This window comes from Podarcis gaigeae (assembly GCF_964106915.1).
Source record: "Podarcis gaigeae genome assembly, chromosome: 4".
Taxonomy (NCBI): Eukaryota; Metazoa; Chordata; class Lepidosauria; order Squamata; family Lacertidae; genus Podarcis; species Podarcis gaigeae.
This window is the reverse complement of record NC_139677.1, coordinates 103,959,763-103,980,557: the sequence shown is the minus strand read 5'-3', so window position 1 is coordinate 103,980,557 and position 20,795 is coordinate 103,959,763. Positions and strand designations below refer to the sequence as shown.

Sequence of the window (20,795 nt, the reverse complement as noted above, 5' to 3'; positions counted from 1 at the left end):
AAATGACCGCCAGATAATAGTTGCCTCTTCAATTTCACATGCTGAATGACCACCTTATGGCGAACTATATCTGTCCAATGACGGCTGGCACTGATGTTACTGAACTATCCCCACCCAGAAGAGTTGATGTGGGTACCAAATTCAAAAGACGCACCTATCTATATCGGAGGTCTCTTAAAAGCAAGGCAGGCAGCCAGCACTTAAGCTGGATGTGGTTTTTTAGAAAAGTTACATGCTTTGGAATAATGCAGTTGGGGGGGGTCTCACTGGCTGTGAGGTGTAGTGGTTAGAGTGCCAGACTCTACAACCAATGGAGGAGTGTGCCTTTGGGGCTGAAGTCAAACTGCTGGAAAGCTGCAGTGCCTACTGTAGAGACTGATAGAGGAGAGACATGTTTTGTTGCAGCTGGAGCAGAGGAAGGGGTCCGGTTGTGTTGTTGCAGATGCACCCGGGCGTTTCTTCTCTCTGCTCTCCTACCAGAGGTCATTCCTCCTCTGGTCACTGCTACAGATGCACAACCTGACTGTCTCCAGGCACTGCGGTCGTCCGCAAGGGATTCCCACAAGGCTGGGTTGGTGTTGCCAGCCTTAATATCATGTTTGCAGACATCTTCGTAGTGCAGAGTTAGTCTGCCAGCGGACCTTCTGCCTGAAGCCAGCTCCCGGTAGAGCACGTCCTCAGGGACCCTGCCATCTTCCATTCTGTGGACGTGACCAAGCCAGAGTAGACAGGAATGTGAACAGGCTGGGGATGTGGGCTTAGAAGAGTTGGTGTAGTGGTTAAGAGTGGTGGACTCGTAATCTGGTGAACTGGGTTCGCTTCCCTGCTACTCCACATGCAGCTGCTGGGTGACCTTGGGCCAGTCACACTTCTCTGAAGTCTCTCAGTCCTGGGTAGTGATAAGGCGGGATATCAAATCCAAACTCCTCCTCCTCCTCTTCTTCTTCTTCTTTCTTCACCAAGAAGGTTCTCTCCTGCATCCCCACCAAAGATGTCTGAGAGGGTGGTGGGACAGAGAGAAGGGCTTCTCCCCTGGGCAGATTCGTTTGGGATAAAACGCTCCTTCAGATAGCCTGGGCCCAAGACATATAAAAGGGACTAACAGTGTCTATTCATGTCTACTCAGAAGTAAGTCCCATCCAGATCTGTGAAGTTTGCTTCCAGGGAAGTAAACATGAGACTGCAGGCTGATCCAGAATTTGGGGGTGTCGCCCAGGCCTTCCCTGCCCTGCTTGTCTCTCCCACAGGTCTGAGGACGGCAGCCGGCTTCTCGACACACCGCCATGGTCTCCCCGGCTATTGCGCTGGCGTTCATCCCTTTCGTGGTGACGCTGCTCATCCGCTACCGGCACTACTTCTGCCTCTTTTACCGGGCGGTGCTGGTGCGGCGGGTGCGAGACTACCTGACGGGCATCCCCAAGGAAGAGAGGGCCTTCCAGTACGTCTTGACCCACACCATCCCGGGAGACCCCCAGCACATCTTGGAGACCTTTGACCACTGGAGCTACCACTGCGAGTATCTCAGCAACCTGGGACCCCAGAAAGGTGTGCGATGGGGACGGAGGAATGTCCCTGTTTTCATGGGAGAAATGTTGGAGGGGATGGAATAGGATGTCCCTGTTTTCATGGGAGAAATGGAATAGGACCTCCTTGTTTTTATTGGAGAACTGTCAGAGGGGATGGAATAGGACGTCCCTATTTTCGCCAGAGAAATGTTGGATGGGATGGGAATGCAGTGAGGAAGCCCGGATCCGTTTGTTTTTAATTTGCCTCTGTTTCTTTTTGAACAACCTACCCCATGTTGAAGGCCTGAGACACGATGCGATTGCCTTGGCCCCTTGACTTAATCAAGTGGCGGGGAGTTCCAGGGAATGGGCTCTTCTTAGGTCTAACTGTAATGAGAGGGAGAGCGCACACTTGTAAGAACATAAGCAGGGGTGCCCAAACTTTTTTCAAAGGGGGCCAGATTTGATGAAGTGAACATGCGTGAGGGCCGGCCAGAGCTTTTTTTAGGACTGACGTTGTTGAGCTTTTTTACAATTTTACTCTGGGTTAAATTGACCAGTGGGCCAGATTAGACCCCCAAAACAGACTTTGCACATGCCTGACATAAGGAGAGCCATGCTAGATCATTGCAGGGGGTTGGACTAGATGATCCTTGGGTCCCTTCAGAGGCACAACAGCAGAGAAAGAAAATAGCCACCATGTCTCCTCCGTGAATTTGTCGAATCTTCTTTTAAAGTCATCCGAACTGGTGGCCCTCACTGCCTCCTGGGGGAGAGAATTCTGTAGTTTTTTAACTTCCTGTTGCCCCTTCAAGATGCTGTTTTATTAGATGTATCATATTGGCCCAAATATAAGCCGCACCTGAATATAAGTCGCACCTTTAAAATTCAAAGGGGGGGGGAGAGAGAGAAAAAAAAAGACAATACCAGAATATAAGCCGCTCTCTTAAAATTCCGCAGTCACTCACACCCTTCGTTTTACCGTATGTCTGTTTCAGCAGCGATATCATAAAAGCCCTTTTTTATAAGGTTGCAAATTTAAGCCACACTGTAACTTATCACGGTCAGAATTTTGGGGGGAAAGTGAGGCTTATATTCAGGCCAATACGGCATATCTACACATTTAGAAGCAGATCATAGCGGAAGCAATCAAACTTCTAAAGCAGGCAGGAAAACTGCTGATCCCGAATCAGAGTTTTTTATTTATAGCTGTGGCCGTTTTTTTGTGGTTTTAGTCTAGATAGAAATTTGGGCATACGTTGTACTAATGTCAGTTGCAGTAATCAGTAACCTGCCCTGGAAATATTTGGTGAAGGGCAGGCTAGAAGCACAAATCGCAAATAGATAAGGCCAGGTCACACGATCCCTCTTTCTTTCTGCCTATTTAAAGTGCTCCAGACCGCCTTTGGTAGAAGGCTGTGCCAAAGACCAGAGAGACCGCGGCAACCATTAAGGAATGTAGAACCACAAAATTGCAGAGTTGGAAAGGGGTCCTAAGCATCATCTAGTCCAACACCCTGCCATTTACAGCAGTGATGTCCAAACTTTTTCAAAGAGGGCCAGATTTGATGAAGTGAAGGGCCAACCAAAGGGCCAACCAAAATTGTTGAGCTTTTTTAAGAATAGAAGCTGTTGAGCTTCTTTTAGGATTGAAGTTGTTGAGGTTTTTTTTTAGGCTTTTACCCCAGGAAATTAATAATAATTAATAATAATAAATTTTTTTATTTACGCATACCCTGCCCTCCCCTGCCAGGGCTCAGAGCTGCTAACATCAGTAAAATTACAGGAAAAACATAACGGGGGGGGGGGGGAACAACTCCAATTTAAAATACAGGTTAAAATGCAGCCTCATTTTAAAAGTAGCCCATTCATCAAAACTATAAGGGGAGGGAAACATAAGGGTCAGACTGAGTCCACACCAAAGGCCAGGCAGAACAGCTCCATCTTGCAGACCCTGCGGAAAGATGTCAAGTCCCGCAGGGTCCTGGTCTCTTGTGACAGAGCGTTCCACCAAGTCGGGGCCAGTACTGAAAAGGCCCTGGCCCTAGTTGAGACCAATAATAAACTGCCACAGGGGCCAGATTCAATCGACCGGCGGGCCGGATTATGCCCCCCGAAACAGACTTTGGGCATGCCTGATTTACAGCAATCGGGCCAGGCACCTATATAACAGTTATTGAAAACAACCTGGTTACAATGAGCTTCTAAGCTCACCATCTCTTTTAATTATTCACTTTGAAACATCTTTTAGCCCTGATGCACCTGGGCTGTTTTTAGGGACTGATTATTGCATTAATTTGCATTACAATTATTATTAAGTTATATAGGGCTTATAGCATACGCATGTTATTTGCATTATAATTACTATTACGTTATAGTTCCCCCTTTTGCTGCAAGACACTCAGTATACGATTGTAAAAGAGAGTCGTAAGAGCCGGTGGCATCCGGTCCCAGGTGTTCCCTCACAATTTATTGCAGCTTTCAAACTCACCCAGGAATTGGTTGGTTTTCAAAGGATGAAGTTTCAAAGCATTTCAGTGAGCCAAGATTCACGGCGGAAGCGATTCCCACCCCCTCCCAGAGGGCCCACCCCACAAGCCAACACAAGCAAAGAATCATGTTAATAGACTTTTGGTTGCTTTGTGCCAGTTTCTGGTCGAGGAGCCAACAGCGCAGCTGTAAATAGTGTTGTGCCCTGTTGCATTGGCTGCTGGCACACTGAAGCTGCCTGCCAACTGGGTTTCGGCGTCACAGCACATCCCTTAGAATTCTAGAGTTGCAAGGGACCCTGAGGATCATGTAGTCCGGCCCCCCTTGCGGGGATTGAACCTGCAACCTGGGCGTTATCAGCACCACGCTCCAGCCAGCTAAGAGGAGAGATTGTCTCTGAGCACGGGCAGAGAGTCTTTACCTCTGGCACGGAGGAACCACAGCACTAAAGCCTTGGGCTTCGAGCCAGAGGATAACTTTCTGCCTTGATCCAGGCAGGAGACTGAGCTGCCTAAGTCCGGCCGGCCAAAATTAGCAGGCCCCAAATAGCTTCTACAGCTATACACGCCGCACGAGACTTTAGCCCTCGGACTGTGAAGGCAGCGGCTATTCGTAGGGCCCTGGTGGGCTCCCCCCCAATTTTTTTTATTCATTTTATAACACAAATAAACAATACAAACAGAAATACAAACAATACAAATTCTTGTCTTACCCTTATTTTTTCAAAACATTATTATTAGGTGAGCTTCCCCAAGTCCCCCATCTGATTTTCATTTTACCTCATCTTTAGCAGTTTCATATATCATAAATTTTAACCATTTTTTTATCACACTTACTTTTACCTTTAAAAATTTCACATTTCATCACTTACTAATAATACTATTTTAAAACACACTGTCTTCTACTTCTAACCCTACAGCCTATATCCACTTCCAAAGCTATTCTAAGATTTAAATATTAACGTATTTTTTTCCAAATATTCTTTAAACTTCTTCCAGTCTTCTTCAACCGTCTCTTCTCTCTGGTCTCGGAGTCTCCCGGTCAATTTGGCAAGTTCCATATAGTCCATCATCTTTGTGTGCCATTCTTCTATAGTTGGTAAATCTTGTTTCTTCCAATTCTTCGCTAGTAATATTATCGCCTTGGTGGGCTTTTGGGTTTCACAGCCTTCCCCAAGGACGGTGCCCTCCTGAGATTTCATACTCTGGCTCCCAACAGTCCTGGCCAGCCCCGTGGAGGGCACCATCTTGGAGAACGCTGTCTTAGAATAACCGCAGGGAATAAATTGGGAAGAGGTGGCTGGCTGCTGGGCACCCTACATCCTCCCTCACCCCAAACACAACCTTGATTTGATGCCTTCTAGCCAAGATCCTGGAGCGGCTGATCTATGAGAAGGCTCCCCTCCGAGTCTTGGAGCTGGGCACCTACTGCGGATACGCCACCATCCTCATCGCGCAGCTGTTGCCACTGGGCGCCCGGCTGTACACTGTGGAGATGGACGAGCGCAAAGCGGCCGTGGCCGAGAAGGTCATTCGCCTGGCTGGCTTCGACGATGACACCGTGAGTGCCTTGGGCTTCCACAGCTGCCCTTGCCAAGCTGATGGGGGGCGGGGGGCAGAGCTAGAGGGAAAGTGAGGCGGTTGGTTGCCTTAGGGTGGCAGGCTCTGGAGGGCTGGGGAACGCGGCAGATTCACCTCCTGTGCTTGTTTGTGCTTCCTCTCCTCTCTGCCGTGAGTCTGTTGTGCCACGGCCAGGCACGTAACTGCAGCCGCGTGGCAGGCAGGCAGAGGAGGACATGGCATTTTCTGTTTTTCCCGTTATAAGAAAAAGTGCTCCTTTTCTCTTTTGGGGTATTCCAGAGCCCATATAGCAGGTTGCCCATCAGTAGGAGGAAATAACAGAGGTCAACCAGAGTACAGTGGTACCTCTGGTTGCAAACAGGATCCATTCCGGAGGCCCGTTCACAACATGAATAGAACGCAACTGTCAGGGATGCAGCGGGAGCGCAGGGAGGGGAGGAGATGGAGAGCGAGGGGGAGCAATCTGAGGGCAGCGCAGGAGAAGAGGACAGTAGCCCGAGAGATTCCATGAGCCTCTCCAGCGAATCGAAAGATTCACAGAAGGGGGCGCCGATGGCCAGGGCAAGGGGGGCCCCAAGGGGGACACACCAGAAGCAAGGGGCCAGCGGGGACTCCCAGAGCAGCAGTTGGAAATCAGGACCAGCTTCCCCTCCAGAGCGTAGTGGGGGGGAAGAGTCCCAGATATCAGGGCCAGCGTATTCACCACCAGCGAGAGAAGATGAGTCAGGGTTGACCACGCCTCCATCGGAGAGCGAGGGAACGGTCGAGAGGAAGGTTACCTAAAGCCCGCCAGAAGGAGGGGCAAGAATCAGGGGGGTCAGCGTCAGAAGAGTCCAGAAAGGATGAAACCCCAGCGGGCAGGAGGGCCCAGAGGAGGAAGGAGCTAAGGAAGAGGTGGAGCAAGGCTAGGGTCTTAAACTGGTGTCAGGGGGGAGGAGACTCAGACGGAACTTCGCCGGTCTAGACTTTAAGACGTAGAGCAGCATGCTCCGGCTTTGAAATGGAAACTGGACTTCAATAAAGACTTTTGTAAATAACTACAGCCGGGCGTTGGTCCTTTGTGAGCTGGGACCTAGGGGCGGCTCTGACAGCAACCCACAACCGCGCATCTGCTCACACGCAGGTTGCGATTCGCCGCTTCTGCGCATGACGTCATTTTGTGCATCTGCGCATGCGTGAGCGGCGAAACCCGGAAGCAACCCTTTCCCGTACTTCCAGGTCGCCGCGGGACGCAACCTGAAAAAAATATCATGGAGCAAATGTAACATGAGGTATGACTGTATATTGAGAAGCAAAGCGACTAGTGAGCCTGATCTTTATTGAACTGTTGCAACAGGATGCCCCCTTCACATGCAGCAATTTTGAAATTGTCCACCCTGTAGCCCAAGACCACCACCCCAAAACATGATACATACATTGCAGGAGGAGGCAGGTCTACAGCAGAAATCCTGTCTGCCTGGATACCTGATAATGGTCACTGTTTGCTTTACCTGGGCAGAGGGGCCATTCTTTTGTGATGGTAAATACTTTAGTTCCTGAATCCCAAGTCATAGGCTCACCCTATTCATACACAAGTACACCCTTAAGACAGGATTTGCAATCAAAAGGACAATAGGAAGGCTTTCTTGATTTGCCTCCCTTACTGCAGAGGAATATTTGAGGTCATTGGGAGAGTCAAAATGGCTTCAGGATTGCTCTCCCACACTATTTCAGACACATGGTTCATATATTTAGATATGTGTGCATTTATGAATATTTATTCTATATTGGGAGACCTTAAAATTCTTGTAACACCCCTAAGAGCAAAACCTCCAAGGCTAGCTAGCCCTGGCCTGAGACACAGAAGAAAAAGAAGAAGAAGAAGAGTTTGGATTTAATATCCCGCCTTTCACTCCCTTTAAGGAGTCTCAAAGCGGCTAACAATCTCCTTTCCCTTCCTCCCCCACAACAATCACTCTGTGAGGTGAGTGGGGCTGAGAGACTTCAGAGAAGTGCGACTGGCCCAAGGTCACCCAGCAGCTGCAGGTGGAGGAGCGGAGACGCGAACCCAGTTCCCCAGATTACGAGTCTATCGCTCTTAACCACTACACCACACTCACAATCAAGCAGGGCAAACTGGAGCCATCAGAAGGAAAGATTCACACTCCCAAGAGTGTGAATCTTTGTCAAATTTTTATTAAACTTCAAAATATTTACATATATTTTCCCCTTTTTTTAAAATAAAGAAACCACCTTTATTCAAAAGTTACAATACAATACAATGCAATACATTTTCAATCCACATATCCCCTCTGCAGACATCAGTTTTTAAGTTTGTTAACCATTTCTCTTGAAACATGACTCCCTGCCTGAGATCCCACAGAGCCGCTGCTGGCAGTCAGTGCAGGCAGTACTGGGCTAGATGGGCCCATGGGCAGATTTCCCTGTGGGTGGATCCTGGTGGCAGCCTGCCTCTCTTTCTTTCTTTTTAATTTTATTTATTTATTTATTAAAGTTCTTACGTTACATCGGTAAACATTATCACATTACATCACAAGGCTTATTATACTATCATTTTCAACATGTATACAAAGTTTATATACGAAAAGAAAAGAAAAACCAGGACAAAAAACTTTCCCAAAATCTTATATGTACCAACACTTTGGACTTCCTTTCTATCCCATTGTATATTCCTTTTTTACAAATGAATGTACTCTTATTATTGTATATTTCTTTACATTTTATCTAATACATTCCTATGTCAATATGTACCCTTGGTCTTATTTCTCAACTCAGTCTCTCTCCAACGTCAATCGAACGCTAGCCTTGATAGCGAGCCTTTACTGTATTTTTGAACATATATCTTACACCTATCCCACTTTTCCATAAATTTTTGTTTTGAGTTGCCTCTCCAGCTATTTGTCAACTGCGCCATTTCAGCAAATTCTTGTAGCTTGTTATGCCAATCTGTTATTGTCGGGGCTTCTTCTTCCTTCCACCCCTTTGCCACCAAAGCCCGAGCTGCAGCCGTCGCATGTAAAATACCTCCCTGAATGCATTTGGGATGTCCATGCCAACAGTACTTAACAGAAATGCCTCTGCCTCTCTTTCAACCGCTTCTCTTGCGCAGGTGGAGCTCATCCGGGGACCCTCACAGGAAGTCATCCCCCAGCTGAAGGAGAAATACGGGCTGAGCCACGTGGACTTCATCTTCATGGACCACTGGAAGCGCTGCTACCTGAGAGACCTGCAGCTGTTGGAGGCCCACGACCTCCTCCTGGAAGGGGCCACCATCGTGGCCGACAACATCATCTTCCCCGGCGCGCCTCATTTCATGCAGTACGTCAAGGCCTGTGGCAAGTATAAGTGGAGGATTCACAGGACCAGCCTGCAGTACTTCCGGGCCATCCCCGACGGCATGGCCCAGCTCACCTGGGTGGGTCTCCAGTGATAGGAGATGTCAGTTATAGGAAAAACTGCTCCGTTTCCCTTATGGGGTCTTCCAGAGCCCATACAGAGTCCTTAAGTGGGTCCCATATCGGTAGGAGGAAATAGCAGAGGCCAACCAGAGAATATTGAGAAGTGTTGCAGAACCACCACCCCAAATCATTCAGTTTGTACAAACATGACACACACACACGACATACGTGACACTTCTATTATAAGTTCATAGAAAATCAGCCGTACATCGGATCTGTACCGTTCCACTTTTATTTTACACCATGAAGGACGGACAATCAAAGGAGGGTGACTTGACACAAGGCAGCCAACACGTCCGCAGGGAGCCCTACCCAGTTGGCATGCCAACCTTGATGGTCCTAGGCAGAAGATCATTACACTCACAAAGGACCTGCATATGGAAGTGGATTCAGCATAGACTGAAACAAAGGACAGTGACCAGCCCTTCCCTCTGGGGGCAGGAAACTGTGAACTCCTCTTTGTCCTCAGGAATGTAATCATGGGGAGGGGGAAAGGAGGAACCGGACAGGTGACAAGACACTCAGGTTACCACCACAACTCCTCCCTGAACCCCTCCTCTTTGTGATGTGTCAATGATGTAGTCATGATGTAGTTATGATGTAGTCTTTGGGGTGTAGTATGGGGGAGTAGTAGCTAATAAAAGTTGGGGTCTTCTTTTGTTTGGGGCTTCCATCTTGTTCCACCTTGTGGGAGTCCTGTCACAACAGTCTTCAATAAAGACCAAGCCTACTGGCTGCTGTTTTGCTCTGGTATTCCTGGCTGGTGTCCTTGGTTTTTTTTGTCCAAGGGAGCCCTCAGAATTCTCTGTTAACAGAAGCAAAGCGGCTAATAAGCCTGATCTTCAAGGAACGGTTGTAAGAGGTCCCCTCTCACCACACACAGGAGGGAGAACCCTGAACAATGGTGCGCAAGGCCTTATATAGAGTTTTGAAATTGCCCACACTGTAGCCCAAGACCACCCCCCCTGACCACCTGACAATGGTCACTGATTGCTTTTACTAGTCAAAACAAAAAAAATCCTTCCAGTAGCACCTTAAAGACCAACTAAGTCAGTTCTTGGTATAAGCTTTCGTGTGCATGCACACTTCTTCAGATACACTGAAACAGAAGTTTCCAGACCCTTCTATATAGTGAGAAGTTGGGGAGGGGTATTACTCAGAAGGGTGGTGGGAATGGGTGGGAATGGGAGGAAGAGCAAAGGAAGATCCTGTCCTGGTTTGCACACCCCTGAAAACAGCCATGGAAATGGCACGAATATAACGAAAGCAAAATGACTTTGTTCTCATGCAAATTTCCTGTTTTGGGGTGAGTTCTGAAGACCTGCCAACACTCATCTCCTAGAGCAAGACCGGCCAGTTTTCAAGCTGATCTATTTATTTCTTTATTTAGTTTGAGTCACTGGGGAATGCAGATCTGAGTTCCCCAAGGCAGGCCTTGCCAGATGCTAGCATTGAGGCAAGTGAGCTATTTGGATGTCACAATTATCAACTGGCAGTTTGAAATCTTCTCTGCCAGCAAACAAAAAAAAGCACTGAGATTTCTAGATTGGAACTGATTAACAGACCTCAGTCTAGTTCAAGGTGGTTCAAAAAGAAGGCAAGAGGGAAACACTGTGAATTATATTTAGAAATCTAACTGGAATGATTGCAGAGAATAAAATGATCTGCCCTGACTCCAACTGTCTTTTTTTCATTCTGAACAAAATACCAGGGGCAAATTGATGGGGCTTTACAATTAAAGGACGGAGATAAGCAGTGTCCAGTGCACAGCGGAATGATGAAAAGTACGTGCCAACATGCTCTATATTACTTTATTTACACTTCAAAGCTGGTAATTTACAGAAAAACATCTTCCCTCTGCCGGAGCAGAGAAAGGCATCCTCTCTCCTCTAAAGCACGGAGAGAATCACACTGAACTGCAAAGAACAGTGAAAAACAGGAAACCAGTGTACGTCACATCCAGTCTCCTTTCCCGTGAGAAAACCCAACAGCACTTGACTGTGGAATGTAAACATTGTCTTGTGACAAGCACTTCGCTGCTCAGTGAAGGAAGCAGAAACCAACATCCTCCCCCTTTCTGTGAACATCACTGGGCAGCGTGTTCGTACAATATCAGTACAAACCCAACTTCTGCACATAGATACAGTGTTGATCCCTTGATACAATCTTGGACAATACATCAGCAGGAATTTCATTACCTGGCATATAGGACACCGTTACGAGTCCCTTTTGAATACGTTCCCTAGCATGTTGCAACTTCAATTGCAAGTGCTTCGTGCTTTGCTTACAACCTTCAGAATTCAGCAAAGCCAAACATGCTTTGTTGTCCTGGTAAACCTGGATTGGACATTTGACAGGAATTTTTATGTCTTTGCACAATTGTAACAACCATTCACAATCCTTAAGTGAATAAGACAGTGCATTCAGTTCAGCTTCACAAGTACTTAAGCTAACTGTTGTTTGCTTCTTGCATGACCAATCAAATAGACCCTGATTGTACTTATAGCAAACTCCAGACGTACTTTTCCTGTCTGTAGTGTCACTTCCAAAACTTGCATCTGCAAATATCTCAAGACCACCAGACTTCTGATTGTTAAATCTCAGTCTGTAATGCATAGTGCCTTTCAAATACCGCGCTATGCGTTTCAGAGCTTTCCAATCCTTAACAGTAGGATTGTTGACTTGTCTGCTTAGCAAATTACAGCTAACAGCAATGTCAGGTCTTGAACATCTGGCAATGAAGTTTAGCTTGCCTAGCACACTTCTGTACAGTGTAGTATCAGAAAATGCTTCTCCAGTGTCATCTACCTGATAACCTGTTGTCATCGGTGTGTCTACAGGGTTAGCATCCATCAGGTTTAGTTTGCTTAACACATCAGCAATTTTACGTGACTGGTGTACTAGAATGTTACCATCTTGATCTCTCTCTATTTCCAGAGATAGGTAGTTGTTTACCTCACCAAGATCTTTCATGTCAAAGTGCTCTTTCAATTGAGCTAGGGCATTATTGTACATTGTGACATCCTTCCAAAAGAATAAAAGATCATCAACATAAAACAAACAATATAGTTTCTTTTGCCCCTCCTCTTTGACAAATACACATGGATCAGCTTTCCCTTGCTTAAAACCTAGAGAAAACAATACTTCAGTGAGTTTTGTGTGCCAACACCGTGCACTTTGTTTGAGACCATAAAGGGACTTCTTCAGAGCACAAACAAATCCCTGTTTTACCTGTACGCCATCAGGTGGAAGCATAAAAAGTGATTCATCTAGAGATCCGTACAGAAAAGCTGTATTCACATCATGGTGACTAATGTGTAGATTTTCTTCTGCAGCTAGCTTGAGCATAAGCCTAATGCTCTCATACCTCACGGTGGGTGAGTAGGTCTCGTGATAGTCTTCACCTGGTACCTGTGCAAAACCTCTGGCTACCAATCTGGCTTTGTGTCTGACTATCTTGCCATTTTGATCTGTCTTCGCTTTGAAGACCCATTTGCTTCCAAGCAGTTTCATTCCTGGAACTACTGGAACAAGGTCCCATGTTTTGTTCCTTTCCAAGGAATCAAGCTCAGCCTTCATGGCATTTAACCATGGCTCAGCTTCCTTTGAATCCAAATCCTGGATTTCTTGGAAACTTGAAGGTTCAAACACCTTCTTGGAGCTTTTAACAGCTGTTACTGCTATCTTAGCAAACTCATCAGCAAATCTCTTTGGAGGTCTGCCTTTTGTGGCTCTCTGTGACCTGCGAATTAGCCTTAAGTCTTCAACACTCTCCTCTTCCTTCTTAGGAGAAAAGTGACCTATTGTGAACAATGGTTCCTCCAATTCTTGATCAGAGCTTTCAGAGGGTCGCATAGAGGCTTTCGCACTCTTGAAATCCTCTGAATCACCCGATTCAGTTTCAGACTCAGAATCAGAACCTTCATCAGTGGGTGTGGGTTGTTGCGGTTGCTTTTGACTATCCTCAGTTTCATCACTGTCATCAGGATAACATTGGAAAATTCCCACATTCTCCCCCCACTTGGCATTGTACTCAACACTTCTTGTGAGCTTAATTTCCTTAGAGTCAGTCATCATTATTCTGTAAGACCCTTTCTGATAACCTAGAAAGATACCATGCAATCCACGCTTGTCTAACTTGGAGTTTTGTGGTGAGTGAACCCACATGTCAGAACCAAAAATTTTCATGTGTTTGATGTATGGCTTCTTGCCAAACATCTTCTCATAGGGGGTACAACCAATCGCTGAAGATAACCTGCGATTATAACTGTAAGTGAAACATGAGAGAGCTTCGGCCCAATAACTCTCTGGAAGATTGGCATCATGCAGCAAGGTTTTTAACCCTTGAAGCAATGTCTGATTTGCTCGTTCCGCAAGTCCATTCTGCCATGGCGAGCGAGGACTAGACAAATCGTGTTGAATTCCTTTCTCAGTCAGAAAAGCTTCAAACTGCTGAGAAGTGAATTCTCCCCCGCGATCACTGAAAAGAGTCTTTACCTTCTTACCATGCACATTTTCCAACCAAGCACAGAATTCCTTGAACCTTGGAAAAGCCTCTGATTTCTGCTTGAGATTGTACACATAAATATACCTGGAAAATGCATCAATGAGAACCATGAAGTACCTGTTTCCACCCAAAGAGGGCGCTAGTGGTCCAACCAAATCAGCATGAACAACCTGGTATGGTTCTGTAGCTTGCCTACTAGACATCTTACCTTTCGCAGCCATTTTTACCTTGTTTGCTGCGCATGCCTTGCACTTCATGTGGTACCTGCAGGGTTTAATAGTCATACCTTCAACCAAGGCAGGCATTTTAGATACTGCCTCAAAATGCAAATGACCAAATTTTCGATGAAAATCGTGAATACATTCTGCATGCAAACTTTTGTTAGAACCTGCAATGCAACAAGTGTCATCCTGCACAACATCATCAAAATACAAAACATACAAACGATCAACATATTCAGCATGCAATACATAATCATTTTTCTTTGTGATGATGCACCTATTGTTCTTAAAGGAAACGTCAATTTTCCGCTCATTCAGCTGTCCAACGCTGAGCAGATTATGCTTGGCATCTGGCACATAAAGCACATCCTGTATCGATAAGTCCAAACTGTGAAGAACAACAGTTCCGTAGCCTTTACTGGGGATTGTGTGGTCATCCGCCTGGTGAATCGCACCTTCCTGCGGTGTAAAAGACACGAACAGTCGCTTATCGTTGCACATGTGGTGGGTCGCCGCTGAATCAACAACGAAGAAAGATCTAGACGTCTTCTGGACCTCTGCAACCTTTGGAGTGAAGCGTGAGACCATTGCCTTGTGCTGCGTTGTCCTGGACACCGGACCTTTGCCTTTGCCTCGGCCTTTTCCACGCGATGAGCTTTCGCTGCGCTGCTCTGTCTTGGCCCTGGGATATCTGCATTCCCTCTTCATATGGCCTAGACGTCCACACGTGTAGCATTTCACTGCCTTCAAAGCTTTGGCGCCATCTGGTGGTTCCACTGCACTATGGGATGACGTCTGTGAAGTCTCCCCCTTGTTGATGCAGCTAGCACCCCGGCGATCCGCTTCATTCAATATCACGGCAGTAACATAGTCCACTGTTAGCTGAGCAGTTGGCTGTACAGCAATCTGAGTCGCAACAGACTCCCAACCTGAACCCAAAGATTGTAGTATCATAAAGGAATACACTTCCTCTGGAAAGTTGAGTCCTCTCTGTTGCAGCTCATGTCTCAGATTCTGCATCTCCATCAGATGTATACGCACATCTCTACCTTCAGCAAGAGCCATATTATGCAGCTTGTTAAAGTAAAACATTGTGGACCCAGCTTCTGTCCTCAAGTGAGCCTCTCTCAAAGCGTCCCAAATTTCTCTGGCTGAGGTCTTATCACGCAACAGACAGAGCTCTTCTGGGGATACTATCAACGTAAGAGTTCCCCTTGCCTTGGAATCCATAGCTTTCCATTCATCTGTAACTGGAGCTGGGGGGGTCTCTGTAATAACTTTAAACAGACCCTCTTTCCGCAGAATAGCCTCTGCATAGAGAACCCAGTCCGCATAGTTCTTCCTATTGAGCTTAGGAATCCCACAAGCATCCTGAAGGGCCATCATGACTTTGGCATTAGCCTTTAGCGTCATCTTTGCTGCTTTAAATCAGGCTGCTTTATACATGCTGCGTCTGTGTACAGCTGCTTCAATCCAAAAGCAAATTCAAAACAGCCTCTGCCTGTGAACCTGTGCCTTTCTGCTTAACTGCTTTGCTTATCTGCAGCTGCTTCAAACCGCATTCCAAAGGCAAGTTCAAAAGTGAAAGTTCTCTCTGCTGTCTTAAATTCATGCTGCGACACTGCTGCAGCTGCTTTACTTTCGATTTCCCCCAGCATAGGAAAAATTTATCCTTCTAGCCTTTTGCCTGTGCCACGGCAAAACCGGCTATAAAAGTTCAAAGTCCAGCCATAAAGCCATTAATTAGAAGCTGGCAGGCTGCCCGGAGCTGTAGCACATACCTCATCAAATCATCTTGACGCGCAGAGATATCGTCCGATCCGGCCCTCTGCATTCCGATCCTTTGCCGGCACTCCAATTCTTTGCTCCTTTGTTCCTTTGCCAGGAGCCCGACTTCTGGAGTCCATTCTCAAAACACTGCGTTTTTCTGGGCCCATAACCAAATGTTGGAGATAAGCAGTGTCCAGTGCACAGCGGAATGATGAAAAGTACGTGCCAACATGCTCTATATTACTTTATTTACACTTCAAAGCTGGTAATTTACAGAAAAACATCTTCCCTCTGCCGGAGCAGAGAAAGGCATCCTCTCTCCTCTAAAGCACGGAGAGAATCACACTGAACTGCAAAGAACAGTGAAAAACAGGAAACCAGTGTACGTCACATCCAGTCTCCTTTCCCGTGAGAAAACCCAACAGCACTTGACTGTGGAATGTAAACATTGTCTTGTGACAAGCACTTCGCTGCTCAGTGAAGGAAGCAGAAACCAACAGTTAGCAAATAGCACCTCTCCTAGATGGCAAGGGATTGCAGTGTTTAGATGGGCTTTGCTCAGAGGTCAGTAACCAAATGGGCTCCATCTCAGAACCACAGCAAATTTTACAACACCCTGACTGACTGATGACCAAGAGAAAAACCACAACAATTAATTTAATCAGATTTCTGCCCTGCAATCACCAATGTCACCAAAGCAGCTTACAATAACAAAATTTTGTTTAAAAACTACTATAAAAACAGCAGGGCAGGCAAAATCTGTGAAACCAGGCCATTAAAACATCAAGCAACAGAAGATGATTAAACAGGGGCTCAGACATTGTTTCAAGTTGCTAGAGAACAGGCCAGATTTAGCTTGGTGCCAAAAAAAGCAATGAAAGGTCCAAGATAAATATCATCAGGGAGGAATTCTCACAATTTGGGCACCTTCCCTCTCTATAGTAACCTCCCCCCACCCTGCCCTGTTTAACCTCCAAGCAAACTGGATCACATTTCTCAGTCAATATACTTTTTCACTAATGCCTCTAAAAATATTAGCGGCACAACAAATTCCCTGCATTGTTTGCGCTGCTGAGCCTGCCTGTTATTTCACACACCAGTTCTGTTCCAAACTGAATTTCTGCCTCTGCTACAGTCTGCAGGCATTATTTAAAGAGCAGGAATTGGCTATGCTCTGCCCTCTGCGGTCGGAGGCATCAATGCTTCTGTTTTTTTTTTTAAATAATTTTTTATTGATTTTCCAATTTTATCGACACAACAACACTAAATACATACAACAACAGACACACACAAAAAACGTAAATCCTACTTTCTTAACCTCCTTTTCATAAGCCTCTTTTCTCGGACTTCCCCATACCTTCCCCTTTTTGCATCCTAGTTTCATAAATTTTTCAGCAACTCTTTTAGCCAATTAAAGTTTAAACTTATTCTCCTATTCAATATCCCATTAAATCAAAAAGAATAAATATAGCTGTAATTATACATCTTCCTTTCCCTTCACACTTTAACACTCCTCAATTTTATAGCGATTTTTAAGATATACTTTAAACTTCTTCCAATCTTCCTCCACAGTTTCTTTCTCCTGGTCACGGATTCTGCCGGTCATTTCTGCCAGTCCCATAAAGTCGATCACTTTCGCCTGCCACTCTTCCAGCGTGGGTCGCTCTTGTGTCTTCCAATACTTTGCTAGTAGAATCCTTGCTGCCGTTGTGGCGTACATAAAAAAGATCTTGTCCCTCCTTGGCACCAGTTGGCCCACCATACCCAAAAGAAATGCCTCTGGTTTCTTATGAAAAGGACATTTAAGTACTTTCTTAATTTCATTATAAATCATTTCCCAGAGAGCTTTAATCTTCGGGCAGGTCCACCAAAGGTGAAAGAAGGTACCTTCAGTCTCATTACATTTCCAGCATTTATTATTGGGCAAATGATAAATCTTAGCAAGCTTGACTGGGGTCATGTACCACCTATAAATCATTTTCATAATGTTTCTCTTAAGGCATTACAAGCCGTAAATTTTATACCTGTGGTCCACAACTGTTCCCAGTCAGCAAACATAATGTCATGTCCTAGGTCCTGTGCCCATCTAACCATTGCTGATTTAACAGTTTCATCAATTGTATTCCACTTCAACAGCAAGTTATACATCTTTGATAGGTTCTTAGTATTGGATTCTAACAATTCAGTTTCTAACTTCGATTTTTCCACCTGGAACCCAATTTTCCTGTCTTGTTTAAAGGCCTCCATTATTTGATAATAATGGAGCCAATCTTGTACCTTGGACTTTATCTTCTCAAAGCTCTGTAATTTAAATTCGCCACTTTCTATTTCTAAAATCTCAGACTATTTTGGCCAATTAATTCTCATGTTTAGCTTCTTCACCTCTTTAGCCTCCATTGGTGATAACCACCTGCGAGTTTTATTTTCCAACAAATCCTTATACCGAGTCCAAACATTATATAATGCTTTCCTGACAATATGGTTTTTGAAACCCTTGTGCACTTTAACCTTGCCATACAGATATATGCATGCCAACCAAACATGTTATTAAAACCTTCCAAATCCAGAATGTCTGCGTTTTCAAGTAGTAGCCAGTCTTTCAACCAGCAGAAAGCTGCCGATTCATAGTACAGTCTTAAGTCTGGCAGGGCAAATCCCCCTCTTTCTTTTGAGTCAGTAAGTATCTTAAAGTTTATTCTGGGCTTTTTGCCCTGCCAGACAAATTTAGATATATCTTTCTGCCACTTCTTGAAACAATTCAGTTTATCCACAATTTGTAATGTCTGAAACAAGAATAACATTCTAGGCAATACATTCATTTTAATCACTGCAATTCGTCCTAGCAAGGTAAGCTTCAAGTTCGACCATATTTCTAGATCCTTCTTAATTCTTTTAGGAGATATGAACGGTGTTGTCTCTACATATATGGACAAAGCACAAAGACAGGTGATCTCAAAGGATGGGAGACTACCTAAGACTTTCTTCGAAATGACTGACAATATGGACTTGATAGATATTTGGAGACTAAGAAACCCTCTCGAGAGAGAGGGGACCTTTTTTTTTTCAGAGTCCCAGATGACATGGACAAGAATAGATCAAATATGGATTACTAGTGGAATGGCTCCAATGATAAAAAAAGTGGAAATCTGCCCAAAGACACGCTCCGACCATAACGCGGTAAAGATGGAAATGAAGGTAACAACAGCTGGTTCCTTTAGATGGAGAATGAATGACACCCTATTTAGAGATCCAGAAGTCTACAAAAAGGCCCAAAAAACTTTGAGGGACTACTTTGAGATAAATCTGAGGACAGAAGTGGAGAAAAGAGTAATCTAGGACGCAAGCAAGGCCGTGATGCGAGGTTTCCTAATACAGCAGAATTCCCTAAAAAGGAGGAAACAAAATGAGAAGAAAGACAAGATCCTGGAAAAAATAAAAGGTGAAAAGAAATTGAGGTCTAAACCAAAATCTCATGAGATCTTGAGAGAAATTAAGTTTTACCAGATGCAATATATGGAACTGATGAATCAGGAGATAGAATGGAAGATAAAGCAAATGAGACAAAGGACATTTGAATCAGCAGATAAATGTGGGAAACTCCTATCATGGCAACTGAAGAAGAGACAGAAATTGAACACTGTTACAAGCTTGGAGGTGGATGGAAAGAGCATTTCTAAGCCAAATGAGATCAGTAATTGCTTTCAGAGTTATTTCAGAAGACTCTATGCACAAGGGCCAGAAAATGAAGGAGAAATAGAAGATTTTCTTAAGAAATATGGATTACAAAAAATTTCGCAACAGAGTGTGCAGACTCTGAATGAGAAAATAACTGAGCAAGAAATAGAGGGTGCCATTCAGTATATGAAACTAGGGAAATCTCCAGGACCAGATGGACTAACCTCCAGATACTATAAGGCGTTAAAGGAATGGTTAATACAGCCGCTTAAGGAGGTTTGCAATGAAATATTAGAGGGGAGGAAGGCACCTGAATCGTGGAAAGAAGCTTTTATTACACTTATACCAAAGACTGAGGTTGATAAAAAACAGATCAAGAACTACCGCCCTATATCTTTACTGAATGTGGATTATAAAATATTTTCAGACATTTTGGCAAAAAGATTGAAGAAAGTGTTGGTGGAGGAGATTCATAAGGACCAGGCAGGCTTTCTCCCGGGTAGATACCTATCGGATAATGTAAGGAACATAATTGACATAATAGAAATGCTGACAGTTAATAGTAATACAAAGGCAGTTTTGATTTTTGTGGATGCGGAGAAAGCCTTTGACAATATTTCTTGGAAGTTTATGAAGAAGAATCTCCATGGGATGGGGGTAGGCCAAAGATTTGAAAATGGTATAGGTGCAATATATTCGGAACAAAGGGCAAAACTAATTGTAAATAATGTGGTTACGAATGAACTTCTTATAGAAAAAGGGACACGGCAGGGGTGCCCAATTTCCCCGTTACTTTTTATATTAGTCCTGGAGGTTCTGTTAAACATGATAAGGGGTGACCAGCTGGTAAAAGGAGTTCAGGTCGGAGCCAGAGAGTACAAACTGAAGGCTTTCGCAGATGACTTAGTTTTGACCCTACAGGAGCCAGACACTAGTACAAAAAGAGTTTTAGAACTAATCCGAGTTTTTGGTCAGGTAGCAGGATTTAAATTGAACAAACAAAAAACCAAGTTTTGGAAAAAAACTTAACAGGCGTGGAAAGAGAGAGGTTCCAAGAGGAAACTGGACTAATTATGGCAAAAAAAGTGAAATATCTGGGAATTAATATGACATCTAAAAATGTGAATTTATTTAAAGACAATTATGATAAATGCTGGACTGAGATTAAGAGGCATCAATGCTTCTGAACACCACTTGCTGAAAAAACACAGGGAGAGATGCTCTTATCCTGCGGGGGGGGGGGAGGGGTTGCCACAGGCATCTGGAGAGTCACCATGAAAACAAGATGCTGGCCAGATGGGCCCCTATTGGCCTGACCCAGCAGGCTCTTCTCAGATGGCTCAGTCAGTAGAGCATGAGACTTTTAATCTTAGGGTCATGGGTTTGAATCCCATGTTGGGCAAAAAAAAAATTCCTGCATTGCAGGAGTTGGACTAGATGATCCTCGTGGTCGCTTCCTATTCTACGATTCTACAAGTCTTTGATTCTTACATTCTTTTCTCATAGGTGTGCAGGCAATTCACCACCACCACCACTGTGATGGAACCTCAAACCACATGCCAGGGAGGAGAAGAAAAACATAGGCCAGA

At 44.9% G+C, this 20,795-nt stretch overlaps 1 protein-coding gene across 1 annotated transcript; it reads left to right on the top strand.

Annotated features, from left to right (window-relative positions):
* Positions 1-1,283: 1,283 nt before the first annotated feature.
* Positions 1,284-9,126, top strand: LOC310844057 (transmembrane O-methyltransferase homolog; the record flags this gene model as incomplete). The annotated part of the gene is made up of 3 exons (XM_083737661.1): positions 1,284-1,545; positions 5,359-5,555; positions 8,685-9,126. 3 exons carry the CDS (start codon positions 1,284-1,286, stop codon positions 9,003-9,005), a joined length of 780 nt encoding a protein of 259 aa, XP_083593787.1. The 3' UTR covers positions 9,006-9,126.
* Positions 9,127-20,795: the final 11,669 nt, after the last annotated feature.